Consider the following 20,318-nt stretch of genomic DNA (forward strand, 5'->3'; position numbering starts at 1 on the left):
TCGTGCGTTTTTTTCACGGACTATTGACACCGACTCCACACGCAGTGACAAGGTAGGCGGTTTTTAGTTTTACGTTTGTTGAGTCATGGTTTTCCGATACACCACGCCAATTTAATGCATGTCACTTGGTATCAATATAGCAAGTGACCGTTTTTTCGTATCCACTTATCCTACTTGTAATACTTTTGACAACTTCTTGTCATCTTTACTTTAGACTAACGAACCATTTTTTTATGATTATACATTTAAAAATGTGTTATGTGCCATTCACATAGTGCGCGAGATGGGTGTAAACGTGGCACGCCAACCAATGCCAAATTCGTATATATAATATCTTATAATATTTACAGCGCCAGTATGGTCCACCACTGCACACAGAGCAGCAGTTAAATCAAGTGCAAGTAGCTGCGACTTATCAAGCAATACTGAAAAGCGCCAGAAACATTCAGAGTCAATTCCCGATGCCGGTGGTGGCTGACATACAAATGCTGGGCGGAATCCCTGGCTTGTAGCCGTAGCGTGTTGCAAACCACAAGCACGCACGCTTATCGTGACAGCCCAAGAAAGGAGAGGGGAGGGGGCGACTGAAGTTACTAAACTGTGATGTTGTACTCCAGGAGGAATGTGTGGTATGGGTACCTTTGAGGATAAAAGCAAACAAGTTAATCGACTGCCTGCACAAACTACAGGCTTTAATGTCAAAGCTTTAACGCAGGTTGACCGCACATGCACTTTGATGTACTGCAGCCGTGTGATGCGCACGGTAAATAACATTCACCTGGTCAATAAGATTGGGGGGGGGGGTTATTTACTGTGCTGAGCTGCTATGGAAACACTGGAATCGGCTTTGAGGATGCAGAAGAAATTGGTTGGGAAAAAAAACTCAATTCGGGTTGAGAATCTCCACCGGCGTGGAAGGTCTCGCTGGCCGTTTGCCTTTGAGCAGCGCCGCGCGTCCCGCCTCGCACGAGGAGCTTCCTCGCGCCAAGGGAGAGCGGAACCGCGAGACCGCGTGCGCGCTCTTGCGCCGTTCTTGTCAACGCCACACCGAGCACACCATTGTTCGCGATGCCGATGCTCTATTGAGGTCGACAGCGTGCAACATAACACTTCCCGACTGGTAAGTCTACCTTTTTTACATTCGTATTGGCATTTATTGCACGTTTGTACGTGTCTATTTATGGGGAGCGGTAGTGTAGTGGTTAGCGCGCTGCGCTACGAACCTGGCGAGCCAAGGTCGATTCCCGCTCACGGCGAACACCAGTGACGATTGTCTGAACCGGTCCTGGGCCTCCCCTAGGTCGACTCAAATGAGTAGCTGGTGCGGTGTGTCAACATCCCCACTAGGGAGACAAAGGCAGCCGGGCGTGGTGCTGCCACCCACCTCCCTCAGGCGTCAGAGATGCTCACTCACAGCACTTGCCCCAACAGTTTTCATTATATTGGCACAAAGTAAGAATTGCATGAAAAGCCTTTTGTATTATAGTATTTAGTCAAGATACTGTCAAAGCGTTTTGTGGAATTAGATTATAAGTATGATAGATATTCTTTGGGTCTTTTGGTAAAGTCACGTAGATAGGTTCAAAGAAAATAACAAAAAATAACAAAAACCTACGACGTTTCGATCGCAACAGAAGAGTTCGAACGCTTGTGTTGCGATCGAAACGTAGTTTTTTTCATTCTTTTTTTAACCTATCTACGTGACTTTACCGAAAGACCCAAAGTATATGAGTTCCTGCAGTCACGAAAGCTTTAAATCAAGTATGATAGATCTTAATAAAAATGACAGAACTTAAAATTATCGAAATATTGTATTGCCTCATATCAGATTTCTCATTGCAAGTGCTTATCGTGTGATCTTGAATATCTAACAAATCGGACAGTTATTTTTTTTTATATTACCAAAAAATCCCCAACTAGAATATACAATACATAATAAACTGCCAAGACAAGAAATAGAAACATTTAAGAAAGATTACAGTGTGCTCTGCACTGTGGTTGGGAGATGGCTATTGATAAATGTATCAATGACGACTAAAAGGTGAAACGTTAGACCAAGCAGAATTGAAAAACCAGGCTGCTCATTCAAGTTACTCTTGTGATAAACCATTACAGACTGATAAAACACACAGTCATTGTTTTTACATTTTAAACGGTAGCATTCTAACAATATTATTGAGAAGTTGTATTTATACATTCTACAGCTACCCACTTAACAACAAAAATAAGTCGACTTATTAACCTGACCTTTTCCAAGTAAATTGCCCCCCTCTCATAACGACACGACTACAATGTTCAACAGATCCCAGCAATTGGAGCCACACAATTGTTCAACCCAGACTCCTGGTTAAATGTCTGTGTGAGCGTGCACATGCACGGGGAGTGGCAGTGTAGTAGTTTGCGCACTGCGCTACGATTAACTGGTCCTGGGCCTCCCCTAGGTCAACTTAGCCTAAAATGGGTACCTGGTGCGGTGCGCTTACCAGCAGTAGGACGGCGGCCGGGGGTGGTGCTGCCCAACACCACAGCCGTAGCGCTCTCCCCAACAGTCTGGAGGCTATAGGGAGCATCTTTTCCCTTACTCTTTGGTTCTTTCGGTAAAGTCACGTAGGTATAAAATAATAAATCACGACGTTTTGGGCACAACACAAGCGTCCATCATCAGGTGGGAAAGCATGGTCTGCTGCTGAGGCAGACTGTTTATAAAAAGTTTGAAATGGGTGTAGCCCAAGGGTCATAAAGAAAGTGGCCGGGGCTAGTGATGTTAATGTGAGAAATTAGCATGTAACTGTAAGATAGGAGAGCGGCCCATTACTTTACAATCGACTGCCACAAGAGGTTTTTTGGATTAGATCGACACAGCTAATGAGTAAGGTTTGTCACGTAAATGAACCATATCAATCCATTACTAGTTCAGCACACCGGTGTGTTGGAAAGTAAACTCACATGCCGGTAATTAGAACAACCAGCCTCATCAGGCGACAGCCAGAGTTGTGGAGAATTCCTCCTGGTTTTTTTCTCGTCTTAAAGAGGAGTGGGTAAATGTGGATATCGTGGATCATATTTGGCCACGAAAGCTTACGTGTTAAAAATCGCGTGCCACACTTCCGCGAAACGCAACGGTGCCTGGCTTGGGCCGAGGCTGCACGACTCAAAGACACCCCCCCCCCCACGCCCGCTCATCGGACCTGTCGCATGCACCCCCAGGGGCACGGCCGAGTGGTTTGGCGTGGGCCGCGACTGCGAGGCCGAGCAGCAGCGATGGCAGAGACGCACACGCAGGCACTGCAGCCTGCACCTGGGCAAGCTCAAGCCGCAGTACCTGCGCGAGATGGAAATGCCCAGCCAGGACACCATCTCCCAAGCCAGCAATGAGACGCCGCAGCCCTTCTACCTCGGCATGCAGAGGGTAACTGTCGGTCGGCGCGCGGTAACTATTTAAAAAAAAAAAAAATCAAGTCCCCAAGTTTTTGCCGTGTATGCCAAAAACAGCCGGCGTTTCGTGCGGATTTATGAAGCCTTCAACGTCACCGTGTTCTCGGTTGTTAAATGACCCAAGGAAGAAAGAAAAAAAAATCGCTCGTGCGCTGCCTATAAAAATGGGTTGCGGAAAATTAAAGGGACAAATGCACGAGCGCGTTTTGCCATCGCGCTACGCAAGGTGCGAACTGTGCGGCGACAGTGGACTCGGTCTGTGAAAAAAAAAACACTCGCAGCGCAGCCACGTTGACAAACAGCCAAGTTCGCAATCCTTAATTATGGCACTGTCGCCATATTTTTTGATAGATTGGTTTATTTTTGTTGTGGGTGGGGGTGACGGGGGGGGGTGAGTTATATATTTTTTGGTTCTTCACCGCCGGCAGATCTATGACCCACTGGCACGGGGACGAGCCTACAGGGCCACGGATGACTTCTACGATGGAGTCAGCGTCCCGCGCACGCCGATCACGCCCGGCGCCGCCTCGATCTCCTCCTTCACCAGCTCTGTCGTCGGCCGCTCCTACGTGCGCCGCAAGCGGCAGTCGGTCGCCAAGATGAGCATCCGCGCCGCCACCGCCCTGGTCAAGGTGAGCGCCGGGTCGTTGCCCCCCCCCCCCCTCCCAACCACAGAAAATCCACGTCCGCAAAAAATACCACGAGGTGACACGCAGCTCCGGTTGCGCGTGCAAGTCGCAGCTTCCCGAGCGCAGTCAAACCAATCGTTGTGATGTCGGTTTACACGAGAAGGCTATCGGAGAGGGTTTTTGTACGCGAGAATGTAAAATTTGATGCCTGGAATGTTACGTGGCCAGCAACAGTCGGGACTGCTGGAGGTGTAAACGTCACGGTGATCTCCTGCTGCTCCTCAAATGAGCATTGAGGCGGTGCCATTCTCTCATCTATCGCCCCGAGTCAGTGGTGGGAAATTCCACATTCCTATGGCGGGGGGTGAGATCAGAGTTAATATGTTGAGAGGAATAGCTAAGAGTTAATACTGTACATTTATTTATTTACTGCAAACTGGGAGAAATGTAAGACTTGCGTGCCAGCTCTAGTAGTGCTCGTTCAGTGGCTTTGCTTGAGGGATTGGTTTGGGATCGGATGGCTCGTTCGTCGCTGCAGTTATCGGCCACGAACATTTTCAAAGCACGCCCTGAACTCTGGACAAGAACGGATCAAGCCACTCTGGCATTGACAAAAGTGACGCTTGGATTGAAAATAAAAAAACCAGCGGTGATCGTAGGCCAGGGAGTGAACAGGTTACAGGGATTCTTCAGCAACGCATCATTTTTAGATGGCAAATGTATTTTGACACGGAGGCATCAAAGAAACGACTAACGTGCGCGGGAAGACGTGCCACCAAAGAGACGGAGCTATGGAATCGGCTCGTGCGCAGGTGCCAAGTGAGTTGTTATTATTATTTCGTAGGATTGTGGGAGACGACGGCGGACTGGGGAGGCCGTCAACTCGCACACCGAATTGCCACGTGCCGATGATGGCGACGGAGCGTTTTGACGCTTTACGAACACTGCAATGTAGTGCGACCTCTCTTTCTAGAGACGATCAATCAGAGAGGGAACCTTGAGGCTGGGACCAATGCAGCGCTGCAGCTTCGTGCCCACGAGCTTCATGGACGACGACACTCTGGAACACGTGGAGGAGCTGGATACCTCCTTCTTTAACAGAGTGAGTTGCGACCCCCTTGCACAGAGAGTCCCGTGGCTCCACTTGGCTTTGGCTGGTGCACACAGCCGGGTCTACTTGACTAATGCACTCAGCAGTGTATTGTTAATGGGTTTGTCTAATGGCATGCGTCATTTTGTGCGCTGGCCAGTGAAGTGCGAAACATTTGTTGGACAATGACATCGTTGATTATTCTTTATTTATTTACAAAATAGTAAAATGCTGCTGTAGTGACAAATGGGATAAAAAAAACATTTAACTTTTTGGTCAATACTTCCACACTGCATGATGACAAAATAGCGGTTGTTTTTATCGTTGGACTTCATGAAAATGAAAAATAAAACCGCCTTTAAAAGCGTGCGCGAGCAAGGCACAATGTCGAGTGGGGAGTCGTGTACCGATCCACTTAAGAAAATAGCTTGTCACAATCTCCCGGAGGACAATGGCGCCGTCGACACAATGGCACCCCTCGTGACGTTCCTCTTGCCCGTCGCCGCCGCCGCTATCGACGGCACACTCCCAGGAAGCCGCCGTGCCGGAGGAGACGTCTGCCTACCTGGACGAGGTGTTTGAGTCGATCCCGGAGGCGGCCGTCTCAGCGGAGGACGAGGAGGAGGAGGAGGAGGCATCGCCCCCCCGGCCGGAGCCGCCCGACCTCTCGGGGATGCCCCTGCAGCGCGACGCGCTGGAGATGGCGCACTGCTTGCTGTGAGTCCCAACACGCTCACACACAGGTACACACACACACACACACCTGTACATACCACTCACACACACACCTGTACATACCACTCACACACACACACACAGACACACACACACACACCTGTACATACCACTCACACACACACACACAGACACACACCTGTACATGCCACTCACACACACACAGACACACACACACCTGTACATACCACTCACACACACAGACACACACACACCTGTACATACCACTCACACAGACACACACCTGTACACACACACACCTGTACACACACACACACCTGTACATACCACTCACACACACACAGACACACACACACCTGTACATACCACTCACACACACACAGACACACACACACCTGTACATACCACTCACACAGACACACACCTGTACACACACACACCTGTACATACCACTCACACACACACATACCTGTACACACACACACCTGTACAAACCACTCACACACACACACACACCTGTACATACCACTCACACACACACACACCTGTACATACCACTCACACACACACCTGTACATACCACTCACACACACACACACAGACACACACACACACACACACACCTGTACATACCACTCACACAGACACACACCTGTACAAACCACTCACACACACACACACCTGTACATACCACTCACACAGACACACACCTGTACATACCACTCACACACACACACACAGACACACACACACACCTGTACATACCACTCACACAGACACACGCCTGTACATACCACTCACACAGACACACACCTGTACAAACCACTCACACAGCTCCGCACACACACACCTGTACATACCACTCACACAGACACACACCTGTACAAACCACTCACACAGCTCCGCACACACACACCTGTACATACCACTCAGACAGACACTCACACACACACCTGTAGATACCACTCGCACAGACACACACACACAGTGACAAACCTTACTCATTGGCTGTATCGAGTGGTGGCGGGTTTAACGACACATTTATATATTTACACAATCTAACCCCCAAAAAACTGTATTATGGCAGTTAGCTATTGTTATTATCGTCTATTTTTTGTTGTAAATTATTATTATTGATCCAACCATGGGGGTGGGAGGGGGGGGTGTACAACTTCCGCGACAAGTGAGTGGCGCGTAGCGGGATAGGCGGCTCGGACAGACAACGCGAACGTGCAGGGCCGCAGCTTTGTGCCGCAGATTTATTGTCTTTTAAAATTGAGCCCATCGTTTGGAACGAAGCGCACGAATGCCCAGACGCGTTGAGTGACGCAGCATGCAGAGTTTCTGAGCCAAATAAATAATTAAGGGTTACCGCACCGCATTTCACCGCGATGGTCTCGTGCGAGATTAGCACGTGGAATATTTCACATCCGGACCCTACCACTCGAGCGGTCTGCCGTCGGGATTTCGGTATCGTTGTCCAGCAGCCCAAGGAGGGAGCCTTAACCAAAGTAACGTCCCACAGCGTTACGGCTCAAGGGCACTCCACAGTCTGAATGCGGTGAACAACTTCAAGCAAATGGGATATCTAGTTACCGGCATCTGCCGTTACACGTTCCCCAGACATCTCCGAAATTAATTCTGCATCTCACATGGCTCGTGGGCCGATTTCACGGTTTAGTTTAAACGCAGTGAGTGGGCACCAGGGCCGGACTCGCGTGGCAAGTGGACAGGACCCAGTATTTTTAGGGGCCCCAAAAAATATAAATACGGCTTTATAATGATTGTAATCTAATATTGTAGCGCAATGATAAATCATGTACACAATTTGCAACTAAGGCATGACTTTGTATTCTACTACCAGTTGTGAAACAAATTAAAATAGTTTTGTTTACTTCAACTTTTATTTAGTTTTGCAATTGATGCGCCACGTTTAAAATCGAGAACTGAAACCGCCAAAAGGTGAATAACCATGGAGCGTTAGGCATTAGGCAAGGATGGTGACGAAACCAGTTAGAGCTAGCCCCGGGCCCCTATAAAACTTCACTTGGGCTCCGAGCAAATGCACGGGCTCGCAGAGCAAGCAAGACACGGAGGCTGATGCCACGCACCGTCCACCCGTCATGCCGCAGGCCGGAGAGAGGGTGGAGGAAGCCGAGTCCGGGTGGCACCACCGCCCAGCAGCAGCAGCAGCAGGCGACGGCGGCGGGCACCCGCGTCCCTCTGCGGCAGGAGGTGGTGAGCACTTGCGTGCAGCGGCGGCGGGGCAAGCGCATCCCTCGGCTGGTGCACGAGCTGGCGTTCGTGCGCGAGAAGCGGCCGTACGGCCTGGGCATGGTGGGCCGGCTCACCAACCGCACGTACCGCAAGCGCATCGACAGCGTGACCAAGCAGCGGCTGGAGGAGCTGGACGACCACAGGTGTGCGCCTGCGTGCGGGCATCGCCGATACTTCAGCTCCGCGTGCCACAGCAGAATTTGGTGCCACTAGGAGGTGACATTTTAACGGATTGGCGGTACACCGGTGTGCGATGAATCATATTAAAACGCAAAAAAAACAATTCCCGCGATTCGCAAAATCGGTTCACGCGATGCCAAAGCAGTCGGAAGACGAAAGGGAGTGTCGGTTTAAATTTGTATTGTAGACTCCCACGGAGGACCAGCGTTATGCCGTACCGGTGTACTGCCAATACGTACATTTAGCGATGCACCGGGAGTGGAAGTGTGCCCCGCATCCGAACTGGTACGCCATTCTGGCACTTCCCAGAACGGCCACCGGCATTTGCCCGACACCACGGCATTTTCTGAACGCGGCATGCAAGGTGAAGAGGTTTTCATGCTGGCACTGCTACGTGTCCATTTAGAACACTGGAGATACCAGTTGTTGTATGCGGCTAATGAAAGCGAGTATCGGGATAAAAAGCTTAGAGGGCAAATACAGGCAGAGCTCGATTATGTCACTACATGGCAGTTTCTGTACAGTGCTGCTTATTAAAGTGTTTGAGAGTGCAATTTGCTTGTATTGGCCACTCAAAGATGTTAATTGTGCTGTGGCTGCCACCTGCAATGTATATTAGAGAAAAATACAAACGAGAGCCATGGTTTGAGACTCACACGCGTTATAAATGAACCATAACATTTTATTTATAAGAGTTTTATTTGGTATATTCGTGTGCGCGCACGTCACGTCTTGCAGGCCATACTTCACGTACTGGATTACGTTTGTGCACATCTTGATCACCATCCTGGCCGTGTGCATCTATGGGATTGCTCCCGTCGGCTTTGTACAGCACGAGACGTCTGGCACGGTGAGACGACCTCTCCGTTTCCCTTACCCCTTTATCGTTAACGTTATTTCTTCTCGTTTACCCTCGGGGAAAGCCTCACCGTGTCTCAGGAGGCCCCTGTGCGAGTAGGGCCTCCAATAATTGCTATGCATATTCCAGAGGAGTATAATTTGCTATAGGATTATGTGCGTACTAGGAGGCACGATTGATTTCACCACCCACACAGTATTTTAATGTCTCACCAGCGTTTGAACATCTTAACGCCAGTTTTATTGCCAGAAAGGGTAAAAGCTGTTATTATTTTTCAAACTTTGATACTGCCAAAAACGTCCCGTAGAGAGTGGTATTTTTGTGTTAATCACCCTGTTTTCTGCTGTCTTCTTCAACTTCACAAACGTGGTTGAGCGGTCAACACGGCAGCGTTGCCAGTGTTGACGATGTATTTGTGTGCGTGCTTTAACTGGAATTGTATTTCACCACTTGCAGATTCTCACGCACAAAGGAATATATGACAGCGCTACGTATCTGCAGCATGAAAACTTTTGGATTGGCCCAAATTCGGTAAGACGCGATGATGAAAAATTTACTTTGCTAATTATTTATGGGCTCGTGTTAAGATGCTCATGGGCGTTTTGACTGAAACCATTGAGGAAGCCTCACCAGCTGAAATGGAAGAGGGACCCTGTGCCGGTGACATGACCCAAATGTCAAAATGTAACGTGATTACTGCATCCGCAAATTGGATTGCCACGTTAATGCACAGACCAAAACACAGGATATATTTTTCAGGCAGCCTAGGTCGATCAAAACTGCGCAGTTTACTGTTATTAAAAAAAATAACAATTCCACCAGATCTCGGTACAATTCAATTCCTGCCAACCGCATAACGGGTGCGAATTCCTGGCAGTCCCGATCAAATTTAGGACATGTGGTAACTGAGAAAATTACTTTCTTGGGAAATACCGCATAGCAACATCGCCCCCGTACTGGCACGCGAATACCCATTTGCAGACCAATGCTGCGTACGGCTCGTACCGCACAGGGGTAGCCGACACTGGGGGTCCCCCCCCCCCTTGGCTAGACCGCAGCAGGGCATCGGAATGGTCGAGATTAGACGTGGTTGTCAGGGCACTTGGAGTTGCAGCGGCAACACCACCATTAAAAATCTTTCTAATAAAAAAAACGCACCATACATTGAAATCTTATCCCATTCTTTCCGACGTGCCCAGGAGTCTCTCATCCACCTCGGAGCAAAGTTCTCCCCGTGCATGAGGCAGGACATGCAGGTGTTCAATCTGATCAAGCGGGCGCAAGCGACGGAGCGCGAGTCCGGGTGCTGCGTCCGCAACGACGGCTCGGGATGCGTGCAGACGTCGCGCAAGGACTGCTCCGTACGTGTGACGCAGGGCAGAGGGGGGGCCACGGGACTTCAACGCAAAAACGCACGGTCGCTTAAAAACCACCAACTACTGCGTTAGGTTTTCACGGTTGCACTGCGGAGCCGTTTTGTATCGCTTGGCACGATGCCCGACGTTTCGCGCCACATGCTGGGGGGGAGCGGAGAACATTCCAGAAGAAGCTACCAGTAGGTGAAGCAAAACAGACGTAACCAAACAACACGGCGGACCAACTTGTACACATCAGAGAGCTATTGGTTACACCTCTTTGCAATATTCGCCCCAAACCGGTTTGTGAAAGGGGAGCAGTAACCTGTGGTATCAACTTCGAGTAAATGTTCTCATTAGGTGAAATACAAACCAGCGTTTCTTGAACATTTCCAGGGGTTTAAATGGACTGTACATATATTTAATAGATTCAAATATATATTGTTTTTTTCAACCAAGAATGGTTGCAATTTACGTACTTAAGTTTTTTTCACGTGATTCGTGCAGGAATCGCTGTCAACGTGGATTAAGTGGCCAGAAAACGATTCTCCCTCGCTCGGAGAAGTGGCCAGAACATCTGGGGCAGTTTGTGGGCAGGACCCAAGGCAAGTAAAAAAAAATGACGGTTGTACCCACAATAATAAAAAAACGCATTAGTTTTCGTCGTCGCGATAAGCGAAATTAAATATCGTCTCTCCCCCTTTTGTTGCACAGAATTTGCGAAGAGCCGGCTTCGGTGCCGCCTCACGAGTGGCCGGATAACATCACAAAGTGGCCGGTAAAATCCTCCTCAAGTGTTTCCCCCGACACAAGCATCGCAGTGTTCTTTTGTTTCACAAAAATAACTTCTTGGTTTAAAAAAAAGTTCATTTGTATTGCCGGTTCTATTTTTAAAAAAGCTTAAATTTTCCCTTTTTTTTCTTCTTTCAGATTTGCACAAAAGTGGCCCTGGGAAACTTCACCAGTTTCGCACACATGGATTGCGACGTCACTGGACACCCATGCTGCATTGGTACCAAAGGACGGTCAGCGATGCATTCAGCTCTCAATTTCAGTCGTCGTCTTCCGCCCTTCATGTGGCATTTAAAAAAGCAACCAACAGAGCATTACAACCGTATGCAAAGATTCGCAATACGTTCGATGGCATCACGAGTTCCTTCATGCATAGCATGTGTATCTCCTGTATAAGCGTATGACGGGCAGTGCGCTGGTTGGGATGAACGGATTGGACTTCGGCCGTGCTCACAACAAGGCCACCATTTAATTTACCGTAGTTGGAACGTGATTAAGCGCAGCCTTCAATTGCAGGCTGAAGCCAGCCAATTCCTGTGGGGGGGTCAATTAATAGATACACGGCTCAGTAATGTCCTTGCTCCTGTTCTTGCAACCGTGCTGCACATGGAGGCTCATCTTGAAATCGTCAGATTTGTAAACTCGCCAGACCGACAATGTGCCATCTACTGTGCATTAATCAAATCGCAATAATTCTGCATTCTTGGACACAGATGTGAAATTACATCAAGGGAGTACTGCGACTTCATGAACGGCTACTTTCATGAAAAAGCAGCCTTGTGCTCGCAGGTACCAAGCAAAACACACTGCAATGATGCACCATCATCCATACTATACGAATAATGCAAATTAATCATTCGCCGCTGTGTTTTTCGGATGGTACCTTGCGTTGTGTGGCACGTCTGACGTTTGACTCCACTTGCTGGGAGGTGACTTCAGTTACTGAAGATTAGACTGGCTCGACAGCTTTACTCGCTGCGATTAGTGCAACTGTGCACAGAGCACATCAAGGTTGATGAAGTCGTTTCTGGAGCTCCCCAGCTGATGGGGTCAAACGCCGGATATGCCGAACGCCGCACCGTACAACCCAAACAGCCATCGGAGACCACAACTACAACCTATGCAGGAATGTGAATTAATCATCGCTCTGTGGGTGGCACGGCACACACGCGTGCCTGTGGTCCCAGGTGTACTGCATGCACGATGTGTGTGGCTTGCTGCCCTTCCTCAACCCGGAGGTGCCTGATCAGTTCTACCGCTTGTGGCTGTCGCTCTTCCTACATGCTGGGTGAGCTGGAATGCCCTGCGCGCACACACCACACATCAATGAGCATGACGATCACGTGAACTCCGGTCATCCTCGCAGCAGTGACTTTTGGCTTGCCATCGAAGGAAGCCCGTCACTGCACACGTTTGTAGATGTGCTTCTGCGGCCGTCTAGAATGCTCTTCCTTCCGACATTTTGAGAGCACTGGGAGCCATGCACATTTAAATCTCGATTGAAAACGGATTTATTTAGGACTGCTTTGTGTTTATAGTGTGTCGTCCTTCCTCGCTCACCTCCGATTAGCACGGTTGGCTACGTACGGTGCGAAAGAAGTCCATACATACACACACACACAATATAGCTCATCTGCTGCCGGATTAAGGCCAGAAAACAAATGTTGTGCTATGGACATGCGGTGCACGCAGCTGGGCACTCGCACATGGAGCAGTCACGTGATGGCCGTCGCATCTCTGGGCTACTTGCAGCGTGCCAACTCGCACATGCTCCAGCCCAAACACGTTTGCACCACTAATCTACCTCCAACAAATTCCCCTGCTCACGCAAGCGATAGAGAGATTGGATTTAGGTCATTGCCACTATGGGGGTCCATTAAAGGGGCCAATCCAAAACCTGGCAAAGACCCGCCAGTCTAGCCTACACAACCTGTTGGGGTAAGTGCTGTTAGCTCGCATCTATCAAGTCCGGCAAGGTACGCAAAGGGGGGGGGGGGGGGGGGGTGGCAATGTTTACACTGCACCAGGTACTCATTTGAGGCAGAGTTGATCTAGACGAGGGCCAGAATCAGTTTGGATAAGTCGCCCGAGGTGGCGGCCATGAGTGAGAATCTGAAGTCGGGTTGCCGCATTCGTAGCGAAACGCCTTGCCACGGCTCTGGAACCATCACCACAACGCGAAAAATCACAACAAACACACGGGGATGCAGTGCGAGCACTCAGCGATGCGAAATAAAAAATAAACGGGAAGTGGTGACAGCAACTCGTTTCTTGCCGTGCGATCTGCGACCTTCCCTGTGCAGGATACTGCACTGCCTGCTCTCAGTCTGCTTCCAAATGACCGTCTTGCGGGACCTCGAGAAGCTGGCGGGGTGGCTGCGCATATCCATAATCTACCTCCTCAGTGGGATCGCGGGCAACTTGGCCTCGGCCATTTTCCTGCCGTACAGGGCCGAGGTATGGAACTGCATCCTGCGCGCGTGTGAAAATGAATTTTATTTAAAAAGGAATGTTCACAGACCAGGCCACGACTGTTTGAAAGTGCCATAGGCTGCAGACAATAACGCTGCGTTGTGATCAATGTGTACCATAATAAAGGCTCAGTCCTTTGTTGTATAGACTAGCCTTAGTCTCAAGCCGCACCTTACCATAATAATAAAAGTGGGCCGGTCCTGGCCCATCCCCCTCCCCTAAACCAGTATATATACCAGGTAGTATCCCTTGGAATCTCTCATTTACTTGATTACAGCAAGCGTGCTGTGACGGTTCCACCTGAAGACGGAAGCTTGTGTTGCCTCTGAAACGTGATTTTAATTTTATTTTACTTTTATTAATTTAGATGTTTTACCTACGTCACTTTACCGAAAAAAAACCTAAGAATATGAATACTTGCAGTCACGAAAGCTTCAAATCTAGAATTCCTAAAAGGAAATGAATTAATGTAACAGAATGACAAAGGGTGAGCTGTAGTAACTCAACAGACGGATTGCAGCCACTAAAGATTCTTAACATTAGCACCAACTTAGGTAAGCGCCTCGGCGTTAAATGTGTTAAGGCCATGGCACTGATTCCACTCCATGTGCTATACCCCTGTATATACGGCTGTGTACAGAGGGGGAGCCATGGGCACACGATTTCATAAAACGTGGCATTGTTTTAGTTGCTGCTCCAGATCAAATTGAACCATTGACCCCATCATAGAAAGCGCCGTGCTTGCCGACCCTTGTACCATGGGGGCAGCAGTGTCCAGCAAGTCGAGCAAGGGGGTGTGGTCTGTACATAGAACGCAACGTCTCACCCACCAGACCTCTCCTTGCAGGTGGGACCAGCCGGTTCGCAGTTCGGAATCCTGGCGTGCCTCTTCGTGGAGCTGCTGCAGAGCTGGCAGGTGCTGGCTCGGCCGTGGCGAGCACTCGCCAAGCTCCTGGGCATCGTCCTGTTCCTCTTCGCATTCGGCATGCTGCCCTGGGTCGACAACTTTGCACACTTCTTCGGCTTCCTCAGCGGGCTCATGCTGTCCTTCGCCTTCCTGCCCTACGTGACTTTCGGGCGGCTGGACAAGTGCCGCAAGCGTCTCCAGATCATGGCGTCGTCGCTGGTGTTTGTGGGCCTGTCCGCTGCCCTGGTGGTGTGGTTCTACGTCTACCCCATCACCTGCTCCTGGTGCGAATACCTCACCTGCATTCCCTTCACGGAAGAATTCTGTGAAAAATACGACCTGGACCCAAACCTTCACGGGGTGTAAAATGTTGCACCCTTTTGCACATTCTTTTAAAAAGCATTTAAATAAACGAAAGGACTTTAGCCAAACCAAAAAAAGGTTTTTATAAATCACACGAAGGGCTTTGGATAGCATTTATCGATGCCTAAAGCTGGTGCTGCTTTGGTTCAAAATACACGAACGTGAAACCGTTCCATCAATAACACCACAAGTGTTATTTAGTCGAAGAGTTTATTTGCAGCCTTAGAACCGTGCCAAAAAGATGGATTTTGCCAGATTGCAATCGATCTCAAAAATTCCACCCTTCTGCTTCGCTGTCAAGACTGCCTTTCCAAAAACAAACCGAAACTCGTTATAGGACTGCATTATTTTTTAGCACGACAGAACACACCCAAGTTGTTGGTCAGATCCAATTCCAGCACCCCGCTTGATGTGCAAGACAGTTGAAGCCCCTCCCCCCTCCCACCATTGACGTTGCAAACCAAATGAAACTCATACCAAGGCAGAATCATTAACCCCTTTGGGGCTACAAAGGTCACTCATGGATTTTATCATTATGCAGATTAAAAGACGGGGATTCTACCAAATGCAAGCTATCAGGAATGCACCAATCACACCTGGGCCAGTAACGTAGGATGCATAAGTACCTGCCTTGCAGCAAGTGGCCCCAGCAGCATGGATACAATGGTTGGCGTTTCGTTTCGAGTCCTTCAGCATTTCAGAACTTAATGGAGTATTTACTGCACACAATATTTGGCTTAACCAAGACCAAAGAGATCCAAAACTGCCACCTGCTGGTTGCACAGTAGGTCGTCGTGAAGCACAAGCACATTCGGCAGATCAACCCTCAGTGTGCGCGGTTTTGGGTTGCTGCCACATTGCGTTCGGCGTGTCCGACGTTCTGCTCAGTGTCCAGGGGAGGAGCGTCTTCAGGAACTACTGCGCCATCGTGGGGAAGCCGCAAACTCCAACCTTTGACAAAACCCGTTGGGGAGAGCTGCAACAGCACAACTGCGACAAAAACCTACAAGGGCTTTTGTTTGACCGGTTGAAAATATAAAAATCGCTTGCGGTTACAGCGTACCGCAACCTGCACATGGAACGGTTGGGTTTTATGTTACCTAGCAATTGTTTTTAATGCTGTAAATGGAATTGAATTCCAAATGACAATGTAATGTTTGTGTGCAAACCTTTAGCTTTATAGTGCCTTGCTGCAAAACCCACATTTTTGGGACCAACTGAGAAGCCCCTTCAACAGCCTTATTTAATTTTATCTGCCACTATTTTACACGTGGAATTTTTGTAAGATGACCTTTGAAACTGTAGTGTTTTAACTACATAAAATGGCACATACCAAGGGAGATAAGCAGTGTTGAAATGCAATCAATTTTTTTTTAAATGCATTGCTTATTTATTTATGTTACAATCATTAAAATGCTGTATGCAAGAAATCCCGATGGTGTTGTGATTTTGGTGTTCATAATTTACACAGCAAGTCTGACGTTTCAGCCCACGACCTTCGGTTGAGGTTTATTAGTCTGAACACATACTAGGTTCCTTTGAATTGACCCACGTCCATGACAGAAACATCACCAGAGGCACTGCTGGTACAAAAGACGACGTTACACAAAGCAGAGTTGAAGAGCAATTTGGCACCACCAGAAATCAAAAACCACCACGCGGAAATGAAAGGATTCAAGCGAACACCTCATCATGCCCCTCATTTTATTTTCTCATGCACGGGAAAAAAACACGACCAGAGTTCAACTTAATCACACACACGGCAAGCACGAGCAGAGCGGTGGCACACGCAGCCGCAACCATCAAAACGGGCGTGCTGAAGTGCACCATTCCTGGGGAGAGAGAGAGAAAGAATTTGATGCGTGTGCTTGGTGATGGAGAAGCACAAACAATAACAAGCACTTCACAATTCAGTAGTAATCAATGTACACCCCCCCCCCACCCAAAAAAATATGACATTTCCAGCAATGGCCCCGTTTGGGCAAGTCCTTGCTAGCAGCTGGCCTCTGCTTGTTTTGAAGGATTTGTCCAAAAAGTTATTATATTCTCAAATAAAACCTCTTTCAGGGAATTGCTGGATGGAGTTTTTGGAACGAGATATTTCAGCCTAAAATGGAAATGCCAGATGGTGGGTGGCCATGCCTTCGCATCTGCAACTCCTAGGGGTGGAATGCACTCCCACCCCTCCCATAAATTGTCAACTTAAGTCCCTTCCACTATTTAAGTCCCATTTTTAAAAAAAACTTAGTTTACTCCGGGCCTTTACGAGTCGACTTTTGTACAGGTGTGCTGCTGTGCATCTCGCGAGAATCCATGTTCTTCCTAAAATAATATCATGCCGTTGGTGTACATTGAGACGCAGTTTTGCATGAATGACACCGCCCATTAAAAACCAAATATTGTAAAAAGGTGCAATGACAAGAACGACTAGGCAACATTGTTTGGACACACGGTATGAATGGAAACCAAAGAGTGAAGTCCCCAGCGCACGCCGACTCGCCTTCCAGCGCAGGAGTCTCGTCACTCCACCTCACGAGGGGACCACGGGTGAGCAGGTAGACCGGCGTGGACACAGACGAGATGCTGCTGCTGCTCCTCCGTCGCTGCTGCTGCGTCACGCAGCCCCTCCAGCACCTCGAGTCCAGCTCCGTTGTCTTGCACACCAACATGTAGCAGTGGACGTAGAACTTCAGTGTGCGGGAGGGGGGGGGAGACGGCAGGGGAGGATTAGCGGCCATGTACACAGAGATGGCGTAACGATGCGCCAATTTCACCGGTAACTTGCACACACACACCTCCGCCCCAATAGGACACTCACGTGGTGTGCGTTTGCCATTGTGAAGGAAAAAGCCTTGAAACTGAAGCGCTGAGTCGTCCGGTCGGCCGTGTGGTTGTGGACGTTCGTGTCGAGGCACCTGGGGTCGAGATTTAAATTTAAAAAAAAACACGTCCATGCAGTAGGGGAATCGGGCTTAAGTGCGGCTCTAAAGCTCCAAGCAGTACCCATGAAATGGAATGCAGGACAGTTCCAGCAGTGGTGCCGGCCACATCAACTGCTTGTAACAAAGAGCAAAGCGCAGGGGCCTCTTCTTGCCGTCGTGCAGCGCCCGAAGCGTGTTCAGTGTGCGACGATCGGCTGCATCATGGTCTGACGTTTTTACTCCGTTTGCTAGGAACGTCTTCAGGAATTTTGCGCAAAACGTCAGAAAATTGCGCTCGGACACGCAGTATAATCGAGACGTTATCTTAAATCTTGGCACAAGCCGAAAGAGATCATTCATGCATGATAGCTGGTCGAGTAGGACAGGTATTGGGCCCAACTGACATTTAACATTATTACTACCTAGAAACTCCAAGTTGGGTTACTTAACAAATTCCAGGTGTATCAATTTAAATCCAGTCAGGCGGTGGCAATCCACATTTTAGGAGCTCAATCGCCAAGGAGCTAAAACAACCAAACCAGCACGGCGAAGCACAAACAACCCGACATGGGCAAAGTGGAAAGACATTCATCTAGCAGCAGATCGATGGAGGGGTCATCACCATCAGATTGACAGGCCGGGATGCCACCATAGGCAAGTACCAGTTTATACCAGTTTAAGCAGTGGGCACGTCTTCCTATGCACCCAGCAGATAGACGCATCGGGAGGTTGCGTTCAGTGAGTGTTGAACGTCTTTCGCACTGTACGTAGTCAATCATGCTAAATCAAGGGGGAGCAACTAAACTAAACAAATAATAAAATAAAGCAGCGTCTCCATCTAGATGATACTGGTAGGAATCTCTGGTTACACCAGCCCACAGGGGATTATTTTGTCCGTCGTGCATTCCAAATATGGGAGAAGTTGGGTGGGGAAGGTGGCCACGGCACGCAATCTCTACATTTAAGCCGCCAATTCGTTGAGCCAACATTGGAGGCAAGGTCACTTCCGAATCGTATACAGCTCAGTGGGCCCTGCCCGGTCAAAATAAAACCTTTAGTTGAGCACTGTACACATTTCTGCACAGGGCACTGTACACACGTGTACTGCAAGGCGTGTGCCCGCCCTCAGTCGGCCATATTTGCAGAATACACCACGCCGCCGTTGACCCTGGCCATTGATCGAGCAACCCAACGTTCCTACCAGCTCCCTCCGCAGGAATATGATTTAAGTGCACAGCTCTAGTGGCTTCCTAATAAAATCAGAAGAGCGTTCCAGACGGGCTACAAAAGCTCCAATCAAAAGTGCACACGATGCGGTGACCATCTTTGTTCGACAGCCGGCGAAACAACCCGCTGCTGCGAGAACGGGGCAACAAGCGTCTGGCCAGTTTCGAAAGGAAGGCGACCATACTCCCCCCCCCCCCCCCCCACAAAGAGTCTCCGTCGAGCACGTTCGAGTGAAGGGGCTCCTCCTTCCTGCCATCGGCGAGAAGCCGGCCACAATTCCAGGGGGCTACACAACTTTTACGGCTTAAAGTTCACGTGCAAAAAAAACTACATTTCCAACTCACCCTTCAGAGATGAGGTAGTGCTTTACCAAGTCCTGGGAGTTGCTGGTGGGCGTAGCATAGCAGTCTATGGTGAAAAGCACGAGGTCAAGGCCGCTTTTGATCGACACCTGAAGGTACAAGTATTGGCCCAGCGACACGCTCAGTGGGTACTGGCTGGGAGAGAAAGCCTCCGTAAACTGTGCATCCGTGTAGAAATCCATCTTCAAATCCAGGCGTGCATAAGCGATCTGTTCCAAGGACATTTTAGACCAATTCGCCTTAAAGACACCTTGACTCAGCAACTTGAACCTTGGAATTTTGCATCTGCACGAAAGAAAAAAACTCCATTTGGATTCAAATCAGTCTTACATATTATCCCAACCCCACCTGTGATGTGGTGGACGCTCACATTGCGTTGACGAGGATGTTGATGTAGTCGTACGTGACGACCATGCTGCTATCGGCAGTCGCAAGGGTTACAGTTTGTGTGAACACAAAGTCACTTTCCTTTTCCTGCAAAAGAAAAAAGACACTTTAAAACAAATGCCAACGATCCCTTTACCAAACAAAAACAGAAATTCCAGCCCAAATAGAGATTATGCCAAGGAGAAAAAATGCCAGACATAGGTGGCAGAATGGACACGCCTTCCAAATCACAAGCCCAAGTTCAATCCTGCCCTGGCCAGAGTAGACGCAGGAAAACATTAACCAATCACAAAGTTAGTAACAGGCCCACGAGATACCCACTGGGCGAGTTAACCATTGTTCGTCCTATGTGGCTTGGTGCCTAGC

At 48.9% G+C, this 20,318-nt stretch overlaps 2 protein-coding genes across 4 annotated transcripts in view; one reads left to right on the plus strand and one right to left on the minus strand.

Moving 5' to 3' along the window:
- LOC144722563 (inactive rhomboid protein 1-like) overlaps positions 1-16,485 on the plus strand; it is a 45,293-nt gene extending 28,808 nt beyond the window's left edge. For 2 of the 3 annotated variants that reach the window (XM_078600738.1, XM_078600748.1), the window contains 15 exons: positions 3,208-3,409; positions 3,864-4,067; positions 5,038-5,166; positions 5,687-5,871; positions 7,983-8,270; positions 9,046-9,157; positions 9,623-9,697; positions 10,366-10,527; positions 11,029-11,126; positions 11,236-11,299; positions 11,452-11,546; positions 12,027-12,102; positions 12,501-12,601; positions 13,617-13,770; positions 14,633-16,485. In XM_078600738.1, the coding sequence (XP_078456864.1) occupies positions 3,208-3,409; positions 3,864-4,067; positions 5,038-5,166; positions 5,687-5,871; positions 7,983-8,270; positions 9,046-9,157; positions 9,623-9,697; positions 10,366-10,527; positions 11,029-11,126; positions 11,236-11,299; positions 11,452-11,546; positions 12,027-12,102; positions 12,501-12,601; positions 13,617-13,770; positions 14,633-15,058 (2,371 nt within the window). In that variant the 3' untranslated portion in view covers positions 15,059-16,485. Of the gene's footprint in view, positions 1-3,207; positions 3,410-3,863; positions 4,068-5,037; positions 5,167-5,686; positions 5,872-7,982; positions 8,271-9,045; positions 9,158-9,622; positions 9,698-10,365; positions 10,528-11,028; positions 11,127-11,235; positions 11,300-11,451; positions 11,547-12,026; positions 12,103-12,252; positions 12,602-13,616; positions 13,771-14,632 lie in introns of those variants that run through there. The other variant, XM_078600758.1, reaches the window with a different exon arrangement.
- A 260-nt stretch (positions 16,486-16,745) lies between these two features.
- LOC144722548 (alpha-tectorin-like) overlaps positions 16,746-20,318 on the minus strand; it is a 28,075-nt gene continuing 24,502 nt past the window's right edge. Inside the window, exons 29-32 of the mRNA XM_078600730.1 lie at positions 19,936-20,039; positions 19,548-19,850; positions 17,874-17,970; positions 16,746-17,742 (exon numbers count right to left, since the gene is read on the minus strand). Coding sequence (XP_078456856.1) covers positions 17,389-17,742; positions 17,874-17,970; positions 19,548-19,850; positions 19,936-20,039 — 858 coding nt within the window. The 3' untranslated portion in view covers positions 16,746-17,388. The remainder of the gene's footprint in view (positions 17,743-17,873; positions 17,971-19,547; positions 19,851-19,935; positions 20,040-20,318) is intronic.

The sequence above is a fragment of the Lampetra planeri genome, chromosome 1 (genome assembly GCF_965212315.1).
Source record: "Lampetra planeri chromosome 1, kcLamPlan1.2.h2, whole genome shotgun sequence".
Lineage (NCBI taxonomy): Eukaryota > Metazoa > Chordata > Hyperoartia > Petromyzontiformes > Petromyzontidae > Lampetra > Lampetra planeri.